General features: G+C 36.9%; 1 protein-coding gene across 1 annotated transcript; it reads right to left on the bottom strand.

Annotated features, from left to right (window-relative positions):
- Nucleotides 1-10,324: 10,324 nt before the first annotated feature.
- Nucleotides 10,325-11,853, bottom strand: LOC133863929 (fasciclin-like arabinogalactan protein 10). Its single transcript, XM_062300086.1, has one exon. The coding sequence runs from the start codon at nt 11,768-11,770 to the stop codon at nt 10,496-10,498; it is 1,275 nt and encodes a 424-aa protein (XP_062156070.1). The 5' UTR covers nt 11,771-11,853; the 3' UTR covers nt 10,325-10,495.
- Between the last annotated feature and the right edge of the window lie 2,289 nt (nt 11,854-14,142).

The following is a 14,142-nucleotide window of genomic DNA, read 5'->3' as shown; positions in this document are numbered from 1 at the left end:
TTGAAATGGTTTATATAATTTTGGTGTGAACGGAATCAAACCGCAAAATTGTGAAGGGTTGACAAAACAATAACAATAAACATTAATACCTTCCAACAATCACTTGGTGTCTTCTGTGTTTGTCATTTGTTAGATAACCTTGGCGTCCATCCCTATCAATTCTTTGTGGCATTTTCTATATATATATATATATATATATATATATATATATATATTATGCTTACGACCAAAATTAACGAAGACATATATATATATATACATGTTGTGAATATATAATTGCGTTGGATACTTCCAGAGTGTTTAAAGAAATGAAATATAAGAGGCAGAAAGAGAGAGATGTGACAATTTACATGGGCATGCGCCTCTTTTGATAATTAATTACTCTCATGCTTTTATTCGGAACTGGACTCTTATAGGATCCAAGCCAGGCCTTGACTAAGCTATAAATATAAATATATATATTTAAAATAGCCTCAGTAATATTACTTATCTAATTAGAGCGGCAGCGAATTAATAAGAAAGAATATTTGAGATTTGAAAGACAAATATAAAGAAGACAAACAAACATGATGTATTTAGTTGAAATTGATGGAGCATGCATCAGGATTGTATAAAATATTAAATTAGGGTTCAAATTAAATAATTAGGCTAATCAGATTAAGCATCTTGTAATTTACAGGGTTGAATACCAATAACACTCGTGGATCGGTTTGTTTCCAAATTGGTTGTCAACCGGGGACAGATTGATTCGATCTAGACATAAACAGATAGATGGTATGGTTTGGTTTATCCAATTTTTAAGGTGTGAATGGAATCATCTAGTGTTTAAGATGAAGTCATGATGATCCAACAATTTATACCATATAATAATAATAATAATTATTATTATTATTATTATTATTTAAGATATAGGACAAACAACTTACTGTGAAAAAAAAAAAAAAAGTAGCAAAATTATTGCCAATGATTAATATTCTCTTAAATTATTATCAATTTGGACGGTCATTGTGAGAAAATTCATATATGAATTCACTTGCCTGAATAAGACAATCCAAAATTTATTTGGGCAATTGAGTCACAAGTGGGTTTTCTCACAATAATTGTCCAAATGATTATTAACAATGATTGATATTCTCTAAATTATGGTCCGTTTGACTGTTCGATTTTTTAAATCAGAATTCAATTCTTATTTGGTGCGCTAATTTCGAGGCAAATAAAATGTATTTGAGTGATGAGTAGAATTTAAATTCTATTTGAAATTGTGTTTGGGTAAAAGTTTTATGAGATTGTTTTTTCACAGATAACCATGGTAGGAAATTATTGGAGGTATGAAAAGTTTTATATAATGATTGGGGTTATGAAAATTAGTATGAAATAATAATTATTTATTATAAAAAAAAATGAAAAATTATTATTTAATTATTAACTTGTACCAATGGGTTGCAAAAGCAACCCATTTTCTCTGTGCGTCAGACTAACGTGGATCCTGCCTTGGAGTTCGGGTGATTTTTGAAATCAGAGGTGAAATGGGTAATTTTTCAGGTTGTTATTCAACAACCTAAATTTTTAAAAAAAAAAACCCGAATAGAATTTTCTTTCCCGTTTCACATCCAAACAGACCATTAAGAATCTAATATTGCATCAATCTCAAATTGGAATTTACAACAATTAGTTGTTCAAATTGTTAATAATTCAAACAATTATTGTGAGTAATTTGTGCAGCTATTTTAAAAGAGTCTACATGAGATATACTTGTCTGAATAGTCTAAAATTTATCTCACATTGAATCTCTCATGAGTAATGCTAAAAAAAAGACTCATTTTCTACTTGAATCCTCACAAAATTGATGTGGTTTTTAAAATCACCATTGGATGTGTGATAGATCACTATTGAATTATAATCTTGATTCATTGTGATTTTAAAAGTCTTCATTTTAACATTACTCAGATCTTACAATAATTGTCCAAATTACTAACAATCTGGATGTTACGTAAATGATTTATTGAATATAGAACGGGATAAATTGTTAGGTTCTGAGGAAACCTAGACATTTTTAAACACAAGGCTTGGGATTAATTTATGTTTACCTTTATTAATAAATTAATCTCTTTAAATAGAGGAACATAACCTACGCAGAGTTGAGTTTCACCGCACGTAAAACAACTCCTATCTTGACTCAACTAAATTGAAATAAACATCCACTAGAACTAAACATCTATAAGTGATAAAATTGATTTGGAGATAACTCCTATATAGAATAATAGAAACCTGCTACTAAATGACTTCTGCACCATAGTGCTTCAAATAGTTCAAATAACTAAAAGACTCTTAACTTAGAAGGATAACTATAACTATCCTTATCTAATTAAATTATGACTACTCTAAAATAAGTTACATCAAAGATTAGGAGTGGGTAAATTATTGGACTACGGCTTACCAAACCGAACCGAACCGAACCGTCATCGACCGCTTACCGACTCTATCGACTAATTTCGGTTCAGTAGTCAGTATAAAATTTTGTTCAAAATGTCGGTTCAGTTAAAATTTTAACCGACTTACCAAACCGCCTTTTAACCGAATCGACATAAAACAAAACAGCATCGTTTTAGTAATAACAAAACATTTGATCTTCTTTTTTTTTTTCTTCTTCTTTAAAAAAAAAAATTAAAACGATGTCGTTTCATTACCCATGTTAACCGAATATTAACCAGATTACTTACCCGATATTTTCGAAAATATAGTTTGTTGGAATGAAGCCAATGAATTAACCGACTTAACAATCTACCGAACTGATACCCACTCCTAACAAAAATAATAACTTCAAGAATTTCATTAAATACATGCTTGTGAGTCATGCCAACGTCATCTAGACCTCGACTTTGTAAAATTGAATCCAAGTTGGTCGCCTACTCGTATAAGTTATTGTATATAATATTTATATAGGAAAGCTTAATGCAATTGGTGCTGCTATTCAATTGGGTGTGTGTTACGCAATACTCCTGGCATGCGAGACAGGCGACGAGGGGACACCGACAGGTGCTTCGGCCCGCGTTGTTCATTTTTATTGTGTTGGAACACAACATTTATAGTGTCTGACCACATCGTTCCACGGGTTTAGCATGTGTCTCAAACACAATTGGAGACCGACTTCAGACATGAAATTTTAATAAATAAATAAAAAAATCACTTTAATAAAAAGGGTTGACTTCCATGGGTTTTGCTTGGGTCTATCTAGAGTTTTAATTTTAATTTACCTTTTTAAAGGAGCCTTAACGGATGCCCGGGGCCTAATATGTGTCATGTGCAGGGCAAAAAATTTTACAATTTCTATATAAATTGTGTAATTTTCTAAAATATGACCTTTTTTTTTTTTTTTTTTTTTTATAAGTGAAAGATTCCTTTTGATAGATAGAAATGAGACAAAATCGATCTAATGTTTAGGGTTACAAAGAATCTGTAATAAACTAAGTTAGAGGCACAGGGACAAAATATCTTCCACTAAGGCAAGGTCAGACTTAGACCACCATAACAGACCACAACTTTTACAAAATAACCTAGACAACAGAAGATGCTTGTACGTTTACATAAGTCTCTACTTAATTGAGGATAGGGCACACATTCAGTGTTATACAATAGCTTTTACAGTTTAATCTAAAAATACAGAGCAACTGCCTTACAATATTACAACAAGACTGAAACAAAACACAACAAGGAGCAACGACAAATCTAGAACAAAAATTGGGTCACACCATCAAACCGTCTAGAAGAATCCAGATCCAAAACCTGGCAAAGTCACCCACGAGCACACCCAAAAGAAACCCCTGTACTCAAAAAATACGCCTCTTTTGTAGGGGAACGGTTACCCAAAGAAAAAAACCGTCACCCGAGCAGTTAGACAACTCTTTACCGTTGGTTACTTTAAAATAAGACTATTGAATACTTATTGTTGGCATTTAAGTTTTGTCCCCTCACACACACCCACAAAAAACAAAAAACGAAAAACAAAAATCTTAGTTTAGCGTGTAATCATGGGCAAGGACATAATGTAACGACCAAACAATGCTGCATGAACTTGACAAGGTTTATATTTTATAATGCATATTAACTTAAAATGGAAGTGACTCATGACAAATTCATTCGGATTAGAGTCATTAGACCAATGTCATTATTTAAAGTAACCAACCGATCGTGATACAAGTTATCCATAAGAGTAATGTTACATAATGCACTTCCATTTTACTGGATTGATGTGACAGTGTTTATTAACCCTTATTAAAAAAAAAAAATTTAAAACACTGGTAGACACTGTCATATCATTCCAATAAAATAAAGGTGAGATGAAAATGTAGTATGTAATATTTCTCTATCATTTCTAAGAACGACGACGTTATAGAGGGATGTAAGGGCGAGATAATGATCCTTCGAAAACATAGAGAATTGGGTGAACACCAAGATTCGAAAGTGAGAAAGGTAAGACCTCTTCAAAATTGGACTATTTCCTAGGTGCAGGGGCGGAACTACTCTTTGGCTTGGGGGGCCTGCCCCCCCCCCCCCCCCCCCCCAAGCCAAAGAGTTTCCCCCCAAAAAAAAAAAAAAAAAAAAAATTAAAATTTTACCCCTTATTTTTTTTTTATTTTCTTAGCCCCCCCAAGCCAAACAGTTTCCCCAAAAAAAAAAAAAAAAAAATTTTACCTCTTATTTTTTTTTATTTTATTAGTTTTGGCCCCCCCCCCAAAGTTTTTTTTCTCAATTTGGCCCCCCCAATGTTTGAAACCTGGCTCCGCCCCTGCCTAGGTGTACACTTTGAAGTTGTGAAAATTCGAAAAATAATAATAATAATAATAATATGAATCCGTGTAAATCAATAAGAACTATTTTGTAAGACTGAATACTTATGAACCACAAACTGGTGAAGCAGTATGTATTTAAGTTGTAATTTATAAATGAAGCTTTCTTACAATTTTCTGTTCAAATTGCATGATGCTTCGAATAAGTGAATCCCAGACTGAATTGGATCACCTCGTTCGCATGTTGTCTAGGTAAAAGCCCATATGCTGTCAAGTCGTTTGGGCCAACTCGTGAGCGTGTTATTGGGGCCAGCCTGCCATGCATACCCTTTGAGCCAAACCCAAGCACAAAACAACAATCATTCATTAGAGCCTAATTGGTTGACATTATTATTGTATTTTCTAGGGACACATCACACACCGTTCTAGCTAGCAATACACTGTCAAGACATGGATAAGATATTTCTTTAATTATTTGTTCGAATTTTAGAAAATTCAGACATGTAATTGTGATAGACTATTTATGGGATCTATCTGACCAAATAAAAATTGGACTACCCAACCACTTATCCGGTCAGATGGGTTTCATAAGTAGTTTTTCACAATCACATGCCTGAATTCTTTCAAATTTGGACAAATAATTGTAGACGATCTTAATCCGAAAACATCAACAGCTTAGTCATTTTGAATTATTATTATTATTTAAAAAAAAAAAAAAAAAAGGGAAAGGAAGAAGAAGAAAAAAGGTTCACCCAACCATGGCCCATGAAATCGCATTGGTGAGAAACTTTAGGTTGGCACCCAGGAGTGGGGGTCTTGTCACTTTTATAAAGGTAGCTACTCTCAATTGCAAAGCAAAACTTTACCCACAAACTTCAAATCTCAAACTTTCCGTTGGAAATCCTATTTCACCTATCCAATTTTGACTTTGATAGATTCAAACCTATGTCCCAACCACCACACATTTATTAAACCCTAGCCTTGGGCTCCAAAACTCCAAATGCTTATTAGTATCATAATTTGTGGACGCATCTCGAGTTTAAATTGTATAAAGGTATAAATATAAGATTATATATATTAATTATAATTCGATTAATTTAATTAAACGGATCAAATTTGTTAACTATAAATTATTAATTTTGCATTAAATTCATATTAAATTTACAATTTGTGTAAAAAAAATTGTCTAACCATTAAAAGCAATAGGCCATAGGTTCATAAATGAGTGGTCCAATGGTGTTGGGTAAAAGCACAACGGTCCAATTACCACAATCACACTCAAAATGCTTTTCTTTTTAAACGATTAGCGAGGCAAACCGTACCAGCCCCAAGTCAAACCCCAGTGAGCATTAGATTTTGAAATAAGAAAATGATTTTCTCTTAAAAATTTAATTATTTTATCAGAACGGTAGGGACTTTTCTTTTTTTGAAATAAAAAATGATTAGCAGAAGTCATTTCGTATGAAGTTCCTGTCTTTTTTTCTTTTTTTCTTTTTAAATAATAATAAAATTATATATATAAAAATTTTTTTCTTTGATAAACAACTTAACAAGTAATCCATTCTCTATTTTTCGATAACTAGAAAAAGAAAAAGAAAAAAACAAAAAACAAAAAACAATCAACATCATATTGCTCACCAAAAAAATAAAAGAAAATTCAACATCATTAAAGGAGCCTGACATTTGCTTGCACCAAATCACATGTTTACAGTTTACACCCAAACAGTAAAGCACTTAATTATGACCTGTGTGGGAGCCTAATCACCACAATTTAACAGCTAAAGTAGTTATCAAACTCGGCCAAAATAACACAGTACAATGAAATTAGCAAAGAGTAGAAGTTGATTTATCGAATACCGACTCTCGTCACGGCATTAGGTCTCTGTAATACGTATTTTTTTTAGGTTTTTGCATTCTTTGCTTGTAAAAAAATAAAAATAAAAAAAAGTGTATACAAAGAGAGAAAACTTCGTAGAAAGGGAAGAGCCGATCGTCGAAAAAGGAACGAAGCTTTAAATAAAAGTAGAGAGCTGATTGGTGCACAACAGTTACATAACTATTATGTAGGTTCTCATCACATGGGTTCCACCATATATGACTGCAAACCTGCACGACAGTTGTGCAATAGTCATTTTCCTATAAGTAGGTAGATGAAAAAAAGTGTAAAAACGTGCCATGTCATGTTTTAAACAGTTATTCAATATAATTTTGTGAGCGGACTAGGCCATCATATGATTTATATGTATATATTGTTCTTTTCTAATTTTGGTGACTATTCTAGAAGCTTTTGGGTTGCAACTTAAAAAAAATTATAGCTTTTTTTTTATTATTATTATTTCTAGAATTATGTTTGGAGAGGCCTTTTCTATATAATTTGTTTTTAGAGCTGAACCACCATATATATAATTTGTTTATAGATTCTTTTGGAGTTTTTGAAGACTACTTTGGGTTTGGGTTTGGGTTTTTAAAAGTTTTGAGGGCCCAACTTTGAGTTTGAACTTAAAAGGCCAATGCAATTTTATTATCATTATTATTATTATTTGGCTTAGGCAAGGCCATAGGGATGCGTGGGGGCTAAAGAGTTATTGTTTATCACAACCTCAAATTACATTAATGAATTTAATAATTTTACCTAACAAAAAATAATGAAGTTTTGGAGTTTTACTTCTGGGAAAGGGAAAGTATGGAGTTCAACATGCGAGAAGGGTTTTGATAATTGAGACAAGTTGTTAGGAGAAATTTCACAGCTAAGGATCATATGCATAATTCATCTTCACCCTATCGCATTCAAACCCTAAAATCAGAACAACTCTTCATAGGAGCACTAGTAGTAGGTTTTTTTTTTACTTACTATCTAAATACACTTCATTGTAGTTTCTCTTATATTTCCTCATACCATTAAAATATTATATATTTACAAAATACAAGTTCTTTATCCTCGCATCTTTTTACAAAATTTTAACACAGTTCTCGATTAAAAACAAAAATAGAAAAGATGAGGGAAATATTTTATGTTAAAATAATGGATAAGGAAGTTAAAGTGTTACCCGAAACATAAAGTATTTCCAATGTTTAGGGAAGCAAAAGGAAAACTATTGCATGTAATTTTTTGTGATATATATTTTTTTTCTTTCAAAATTTCTCATATTTAGAAAAAATAAGAGGTTATAAAAAAATTGTTGCTAGGTGTGTACAAGTGGTGTTAGTACAGTTTTTGGTTTGGTGATGTGTCAACTTTTGATTCGCTTCATTTGAGATCTACAAAATAATAAAGGCTTGTTGGGTGTGCCGACGAGGTCTCATTCCAATACTTAAGTCGATAATGAACAATTTCAGAGAGTATTGAGATTGTGTAATATCAAATAATTCAGAGTGTTTCGATACTTGGGGTAGCAATCTATTTATAAGCCCATAGATATGGTAGGAGTGTTATGAGGATCTCAGATCTCCTGGGATTCACGATTTCATCCAGGGAAAGAGTGTTGATCTTCCGGGACCCACAATCTCCTCATGGAGAGTGTTGATCTTTCGAGATCCACGATCCTGCTCTACGTATCCCAGGCCTTCCGAAATCCACGATCTTCTCAAGATGATTAAGTATCCCAGATCCTTCTCAAGGAGTTATCGATTAGACTACGAATTTTGTCTATAATATAGGGAAAAAGATTCCAGCATGCTCTATCCATATTACCTCATGTTAGTTCCAAGAGATCCGCTCCCAGGACCAACTGGATATGGCATTCCGCAAGTTCTTCTCGTATTCTTCGAGAGTAGACCTTTCCAAGCCGGAATACATACATTCTCAATTCTAGTAACCGGGAATGTTCGTAAGCTTCTATCATAAATATTCGAGACCCTGATGACCGACCCAGCCTCCTTGGGTCGGTTGAACCGACTGGGCCTAGACTTCGATCATGGACTCACTTAGACTTTGAAAATAGACTTTTAATATTCGCTAACTGCCTACTCTTATATATAAATGAATAATAATCAGCTCAATAAAATTATGGGGACAACCTTATTTCACAGGTAAGGATCATATGCATAAGAGAGCCCCTTCTATCAGGTTATGGCAAAAACCAAGGGTTTTTTGTCCACCAATAATATATTGACACATCATCTCAAAACAAAAAAACTCAAAAAATTAAAGTGTTGTTGAAACACCGGATTTGGACCACGCTGAGAACGCCCCTGCCCAAATCCGCACCACCACAGCCACGCCGGACGCCCCCGGTACCTCCTAGGCCGAACGCCGCCGGCATCGCCCAGGCCAGACCACGCCCGTATTGGACCACGCTGCCACCGCCCGGGTCAGAACACGCTGCCACAGGCAGGCCAACCCCAACTCCTCCGACGTGGGTCTGGACGCTTCCGGCAGCGCCCAAGTCGAAAAACGCCACCAGCGCCCGTGCCGGACCATACCATCCAAGTTGGAAACCGCCACTATCCGGGTCGGAAGACGCCGTCACAGCCAAGCCAAACCCGACGGAGAGTGACGCCCGGACAGAAGGGGTGGCCTTCGGGTTCGGGCCAACCCCAAACCCCGGGGGTGGCCACGCGGCCGCCCCATGGACTGTGGGTAGCCGCGCGGCCACCTCCCAGTGGCCGGGGGTGGCCGCGCAGAGCCTGGGGTGGCCATCGGGCCAACCCTAGATCCATCTAGGGTTGGCCTAAAGGCCAGCCCCAGACCCTGGGGATGGCCGCGCGACCACCCCATGGACCAGGGGTAGCAGCGCGGCCACTCCCCAGTGGCCGGGGGTGGGCCGAAAGCCATCCCCAGACCCCGGGGGTGGCCGCGCGGCCACTCCCGGCCTGTGGAGTGGCCGCGTGGCCCGGTGGCGACGGCTTTCCGGCCTGGGGTTGCGGATTTAGGGCAGTAATGGTGCTCTTCCGGTTAGGCAGCAGCATTTCATTTTTTTAGGCAGCAACATTTTATTTTTTGAGTTTTAACTGATTTGTCTATTTCTTTTTGGTTGGCAAAATACACTTTTCTGCCACGATCAAACAGAAATTATTCTCTATGCATAATTCCAAAGCTCAATAAAATATGCACAATGTAAGTTTGTAATCACCACCCTATGTCATTGAATCATCGATACCCTAAAATCAGTACGATTCTCCATAAGATAGTCCCACTCATTCTATCCACGCCCTGCCACGTCGTTTGGACCACTCACGCCTAGGCCCTTATTAATGGTCGACAGTTCTTCGCGACCTGACACTCTTCACAACGGCCATACCCTAATTAAAAATGAAAAAGAGTAAAAAATAATAGAAAATAATAGTAGCACTAGGTAGCCACTAGCTACTAACTAGTACTGTTGCTTTCCAGCCAACCCCATTCGCCGCACCAGAACTTATCCCATCGACAAACACCAAATTCTAATGAAATCACAAATCAGTAGACCCCACTCCCGGTCCTCTCTCCACGTGGGCTAACAGTCTGATCCAGCCACCCAATGCGTTTTGGTTCCAACCACATCCTATCCATCCTCACAAACCCCGACAAAAAAATCTCATGCATTCAAATTTAATAGTAAATCGCATAAAAACAGGTAAATATATATATATGTCAATACAATCTTAAAAAACAAAACACCAACGGCACCGACTCCTCCCCCATAAATTAAATCCGAAAATAAATTAAAAAAAAAAAGAAGAGAGAAAATAATAACTCAAAAATTTAAACGGGCATCTGAAATTGCTATTCAGGACAAGACAAAGGAGGAAATGATGGTGGCAGACACGGTGACCAGCACTGCCACCAATGCAGAACCCTTCACGTGACCAGCTCCGTTATCCGTGGTACTGTTCTGAGAATCGTGCGACGGCGCTTCCGACGGGGAACCCCCCGGCGTCTCTGTCGGCGGAGCAGGCGGCGATGCAGTCGAAGGAGACGGTGCTTCACCTTTCGGAGTCGGCGCCAAAGCCGGTGCGGGGCTAGGCGATGTGGCCGTGGCCGGCTCCGGCGTCGGCGCAGGCGAAGGCGATTTCCCGAACAGCTCGGTCGGAAGAAGCACATTCCCCACGGTGAAAATGGCCAGAGGGGTTGAGTCGAGCACCGTGTCGGCGATCCTGGACGAGTCGACTCCGGTGTGAAGAGTGACCTCGTCACCGGCTGTGGTAACCGTAAGTTCGTACTTTCCGGCACCGTTGGTCGCCAACGTAGTGAGCGGGTCCTTGGTGGTCTTCAGCGTCCCGAGTGGAGTATAACCAGCGCGTGCGTGATATAGTAGTAGCGCGACTATTTCGGCATTGCTGAGTTTGCTCAGATCAGGCACACCAGGCGCCTTAAAAGCCTCATCATTCGGCGCGAAAATGGTCAAACCCTTCTCAATCGCTGACTCAAAAGTTTTCTTCACACCGTTGGTAGTAATCAACGACGCAAAAGTTTTACACCCAGCCTTTTCAAGGGCGGCTGTTATATTGACGTCCGAAGCTGAAGGAGCCGGCGCGGTGAGCATCCCCGGCGCGATGATCGGCGAGCTGATCTCGAGGACAGAGACGTTGTAGGGGATTTGCTTGACAGACTTGGTGTAGCTGGAATCAAGCTTGGATCCGGGAGCCGCGGAGCCGAAGCCGACCTTGCCACCCTGGAGGTCGGTGATGTTGACAAAGCCCAAGTTGCCAGGGGCATTTCCGGTAGTTTGGTAAAGAGTGGTGGTGAGGGTGGTGCCCTTGGAAATTTGGTGGAGCTTGGGCGGGTCGTAGTAGTCGAGGAGGACGAGGAGGCTGAGCGCCTTTTTGATGACGGAGAGGGGGTGTTTGCCTGCGAGGGCGGACATGGCCGCATTGTTCAGGACGAGGACAGTGATTGTTTGGCGGCTGTTGATGTCGTCGGCCACCTTTGTTTGGCTCAAGTAGCTGTTGCAGACTGAGTACTCTGGGAAGCCTGAGAGAATGTCGGTGATATTGTGGGCCGAGATGGTGGCGGTGAGCCCAGTGAGAGCGAGAAAGAGGAGGATTGGGTGTAAAGCGCCCATGGTGGAGTCGGAGACCGGCGAGCGAGAGAGTGAGGACTGTCTGGACTGTGTAGGAGGATGAGAGCGAGACTGCGAGAGCTTAAAAGAGATAGGGTTAGGGGGTTAACTAGGGTTAAGGGTTTCGTTAACCATGGTCAATGCAACGGTAAGGGGATGGGAGGGGGCCACGTCAGTGTGAGGGGGCAGCAGCCAGCAGGGTTTTTGCTCACAGCTGGAAATGAAAAGGGCATTCTGTGGCATATGTACTTTGCCAGGGCAAATTGCTTCTGCTTCTCTTTTGCGTTGAATTGACGGGAATGGCCTTTCCTTTTTTCTTTATGACGTCAGAAGAATACCCGTTGAAAGTTGGGGGGAGCTAGTCATGACTCATGATGAAGATGGTTCTCAACGGCTCTAAACAAACCCAAGGTTGAAAGTTGGGGAAACTTGGGTTCAGTTGAGGGCAGACATTGATATAAATAAATTTCTTGGATTTTTATTATTTTTGAATAATCAATTTACTAATTAGAGACGATATTAATTTAAGTATTGGTATAAATGATTGCATGGCACTAATTATGGGTGTCCAAGACGGGTGGTCATTAACTACTAATAAACTATCAAGAATTGCTAACCGAAACATCGAAGACCAAAAATTCGATTGCGGTTATCAATTATAGAGTTTTAAAAAACCGGTTAACAACCAGATAATCGATAACTGGTTTATATATATATATATATAAAACAAATAAATATATTTATTGTAGATGAGCCTCAAATTCAACCTTTAAATTCAATGAATGAATTACCTTATATTTTTTAATATGAAGGTTTGATATTTTTTTGAATTGTCATCATATTTTAATTACAATACAATTGTCATTATATTTTGTAGTATTTGTTTGTTTTTTTTTTTTTTTTTTTTTTTTTTTTTACATGTTTACACAAGAGCGGGAGGGGAGATTTGAACTAATGACCTCCGCTTCATAATGCGAGATCTCCAACCGATTGAGCTACCCCTTAAGGACATATATAGACTTGATTGTGAACTCATTAGATGAATGAATGAATGATGAATAGTAAATGAAATTACACACGTCCAGTAGTATTTAATATTTAGCATTGAATATTGCATGGTTGAATAATTGAATATTGAATTAAAAAAAAATTGAAAAAAATTAACAATGTATGTATAAAAATTGGTTATTCGGTTAATAACCGGTTTTTAATAATCGAATAACTAACGGCTGGTAATAAGTGTAACCGGTAGATCAGTTGCAATTGTGGTTATTTAAATAGGAATAATCTGATAACCCAATTATAATTGAAATTTAAAAAAAAAAAAAAAAAAAAAAAAAAAAAAAAAAAAAAAAAAAAAAGCTACAAGTTATACACACCAGTACTGAGATGGTATTGAGAATTTAGGCAAATATCTTTTTTCAGTATATGAAAACTCTTCAGACTTGAAGGACAATTGTGTAAATTGATGATTTGAGATACAAATATATTAAGACAGTATCAAAGTAATAAAAACTTTTTGGCTTCACCGCTGCCGTTGATCATTTGGTGGTACTTTAAAAAATGGTAAAGGTATGATGGGGTGAGGTTTGGGCAGCCGAGGGGTCACCACTCACCAGGCTGTAGAAATATTATTTTGTATTGAAAAGAAAAGTCTAGGCTGTAAAAACTTTAGCCATTATTATTAAATTAAATGATAAAAACTTTGTCATATCATCATTTATTATTTCATTGTTTGTCATATTTAACCATGATCTATCACTTATAAAAATAAAATAAAAAAACAAAACAAAAAAACAAATCATCATTTATTACCTTTATTGTTTATCCTAAGAATAATATTGATATAACAAAAAATTCTACTATTTAATTTTAAAATAATGATTTAAAATTTTAATTACTCTACTCATTGATTATTCTAATAATTTTTTTTTTTTTAAAAAAAAAAAAAAAACTGCTCCAATATTTAAAACCCTTCACAATTTTATTAGTTAATCTATTATGACCATTAAACCCAAAGTTTGGCCATAATTTATTAGGAGTGAAAACTTGGTTGGCTAAAATTTTCAATTGGTTATGGTAGCCGAGTAGCTGATGAAGCGGTTTATTTAATAATCGGCGGTTAACCGGTTGGTGCTCAGTTATCTGGACCGATAATCAAAATTTTAAAAAATTAGATCTTTTGGGTCTATTTTGTGTATTTAGCCTACATTTTGAGCTTAATTTAGACCTTTTTAGCCATTAAAAAAAAAATCCCTTCTCTTTTTTGGTCCAATGTATTATTTTATACGGTTTGCATATATATCATAAGGTTTACAATGTTCAATTTTCGGGATATCATGAGGCTCTGTTGTGCAGCTACAATACGACTCACC

The sequence above is a fragment of the Alnus glutinosa genome, chromosome 3 (genome assembly GCF_958979055.1).
Source record: "Alnus glutinosa chromosome 3, dhAlnGlut1.1, whole genome shotgun sequence".
Taxonomy (NCBI): Eukaryota; Viridiplantae; Streptophyta; class Magnoliopsida; order Fagales; family Betulaceae; genus Alnus; species Alnus glutinosa.
The sequence above is the reverse complement of the archived record's forward strand: the minus strand, read 5'-3'. Positions and strand labels throughout refer to the sequence as shown.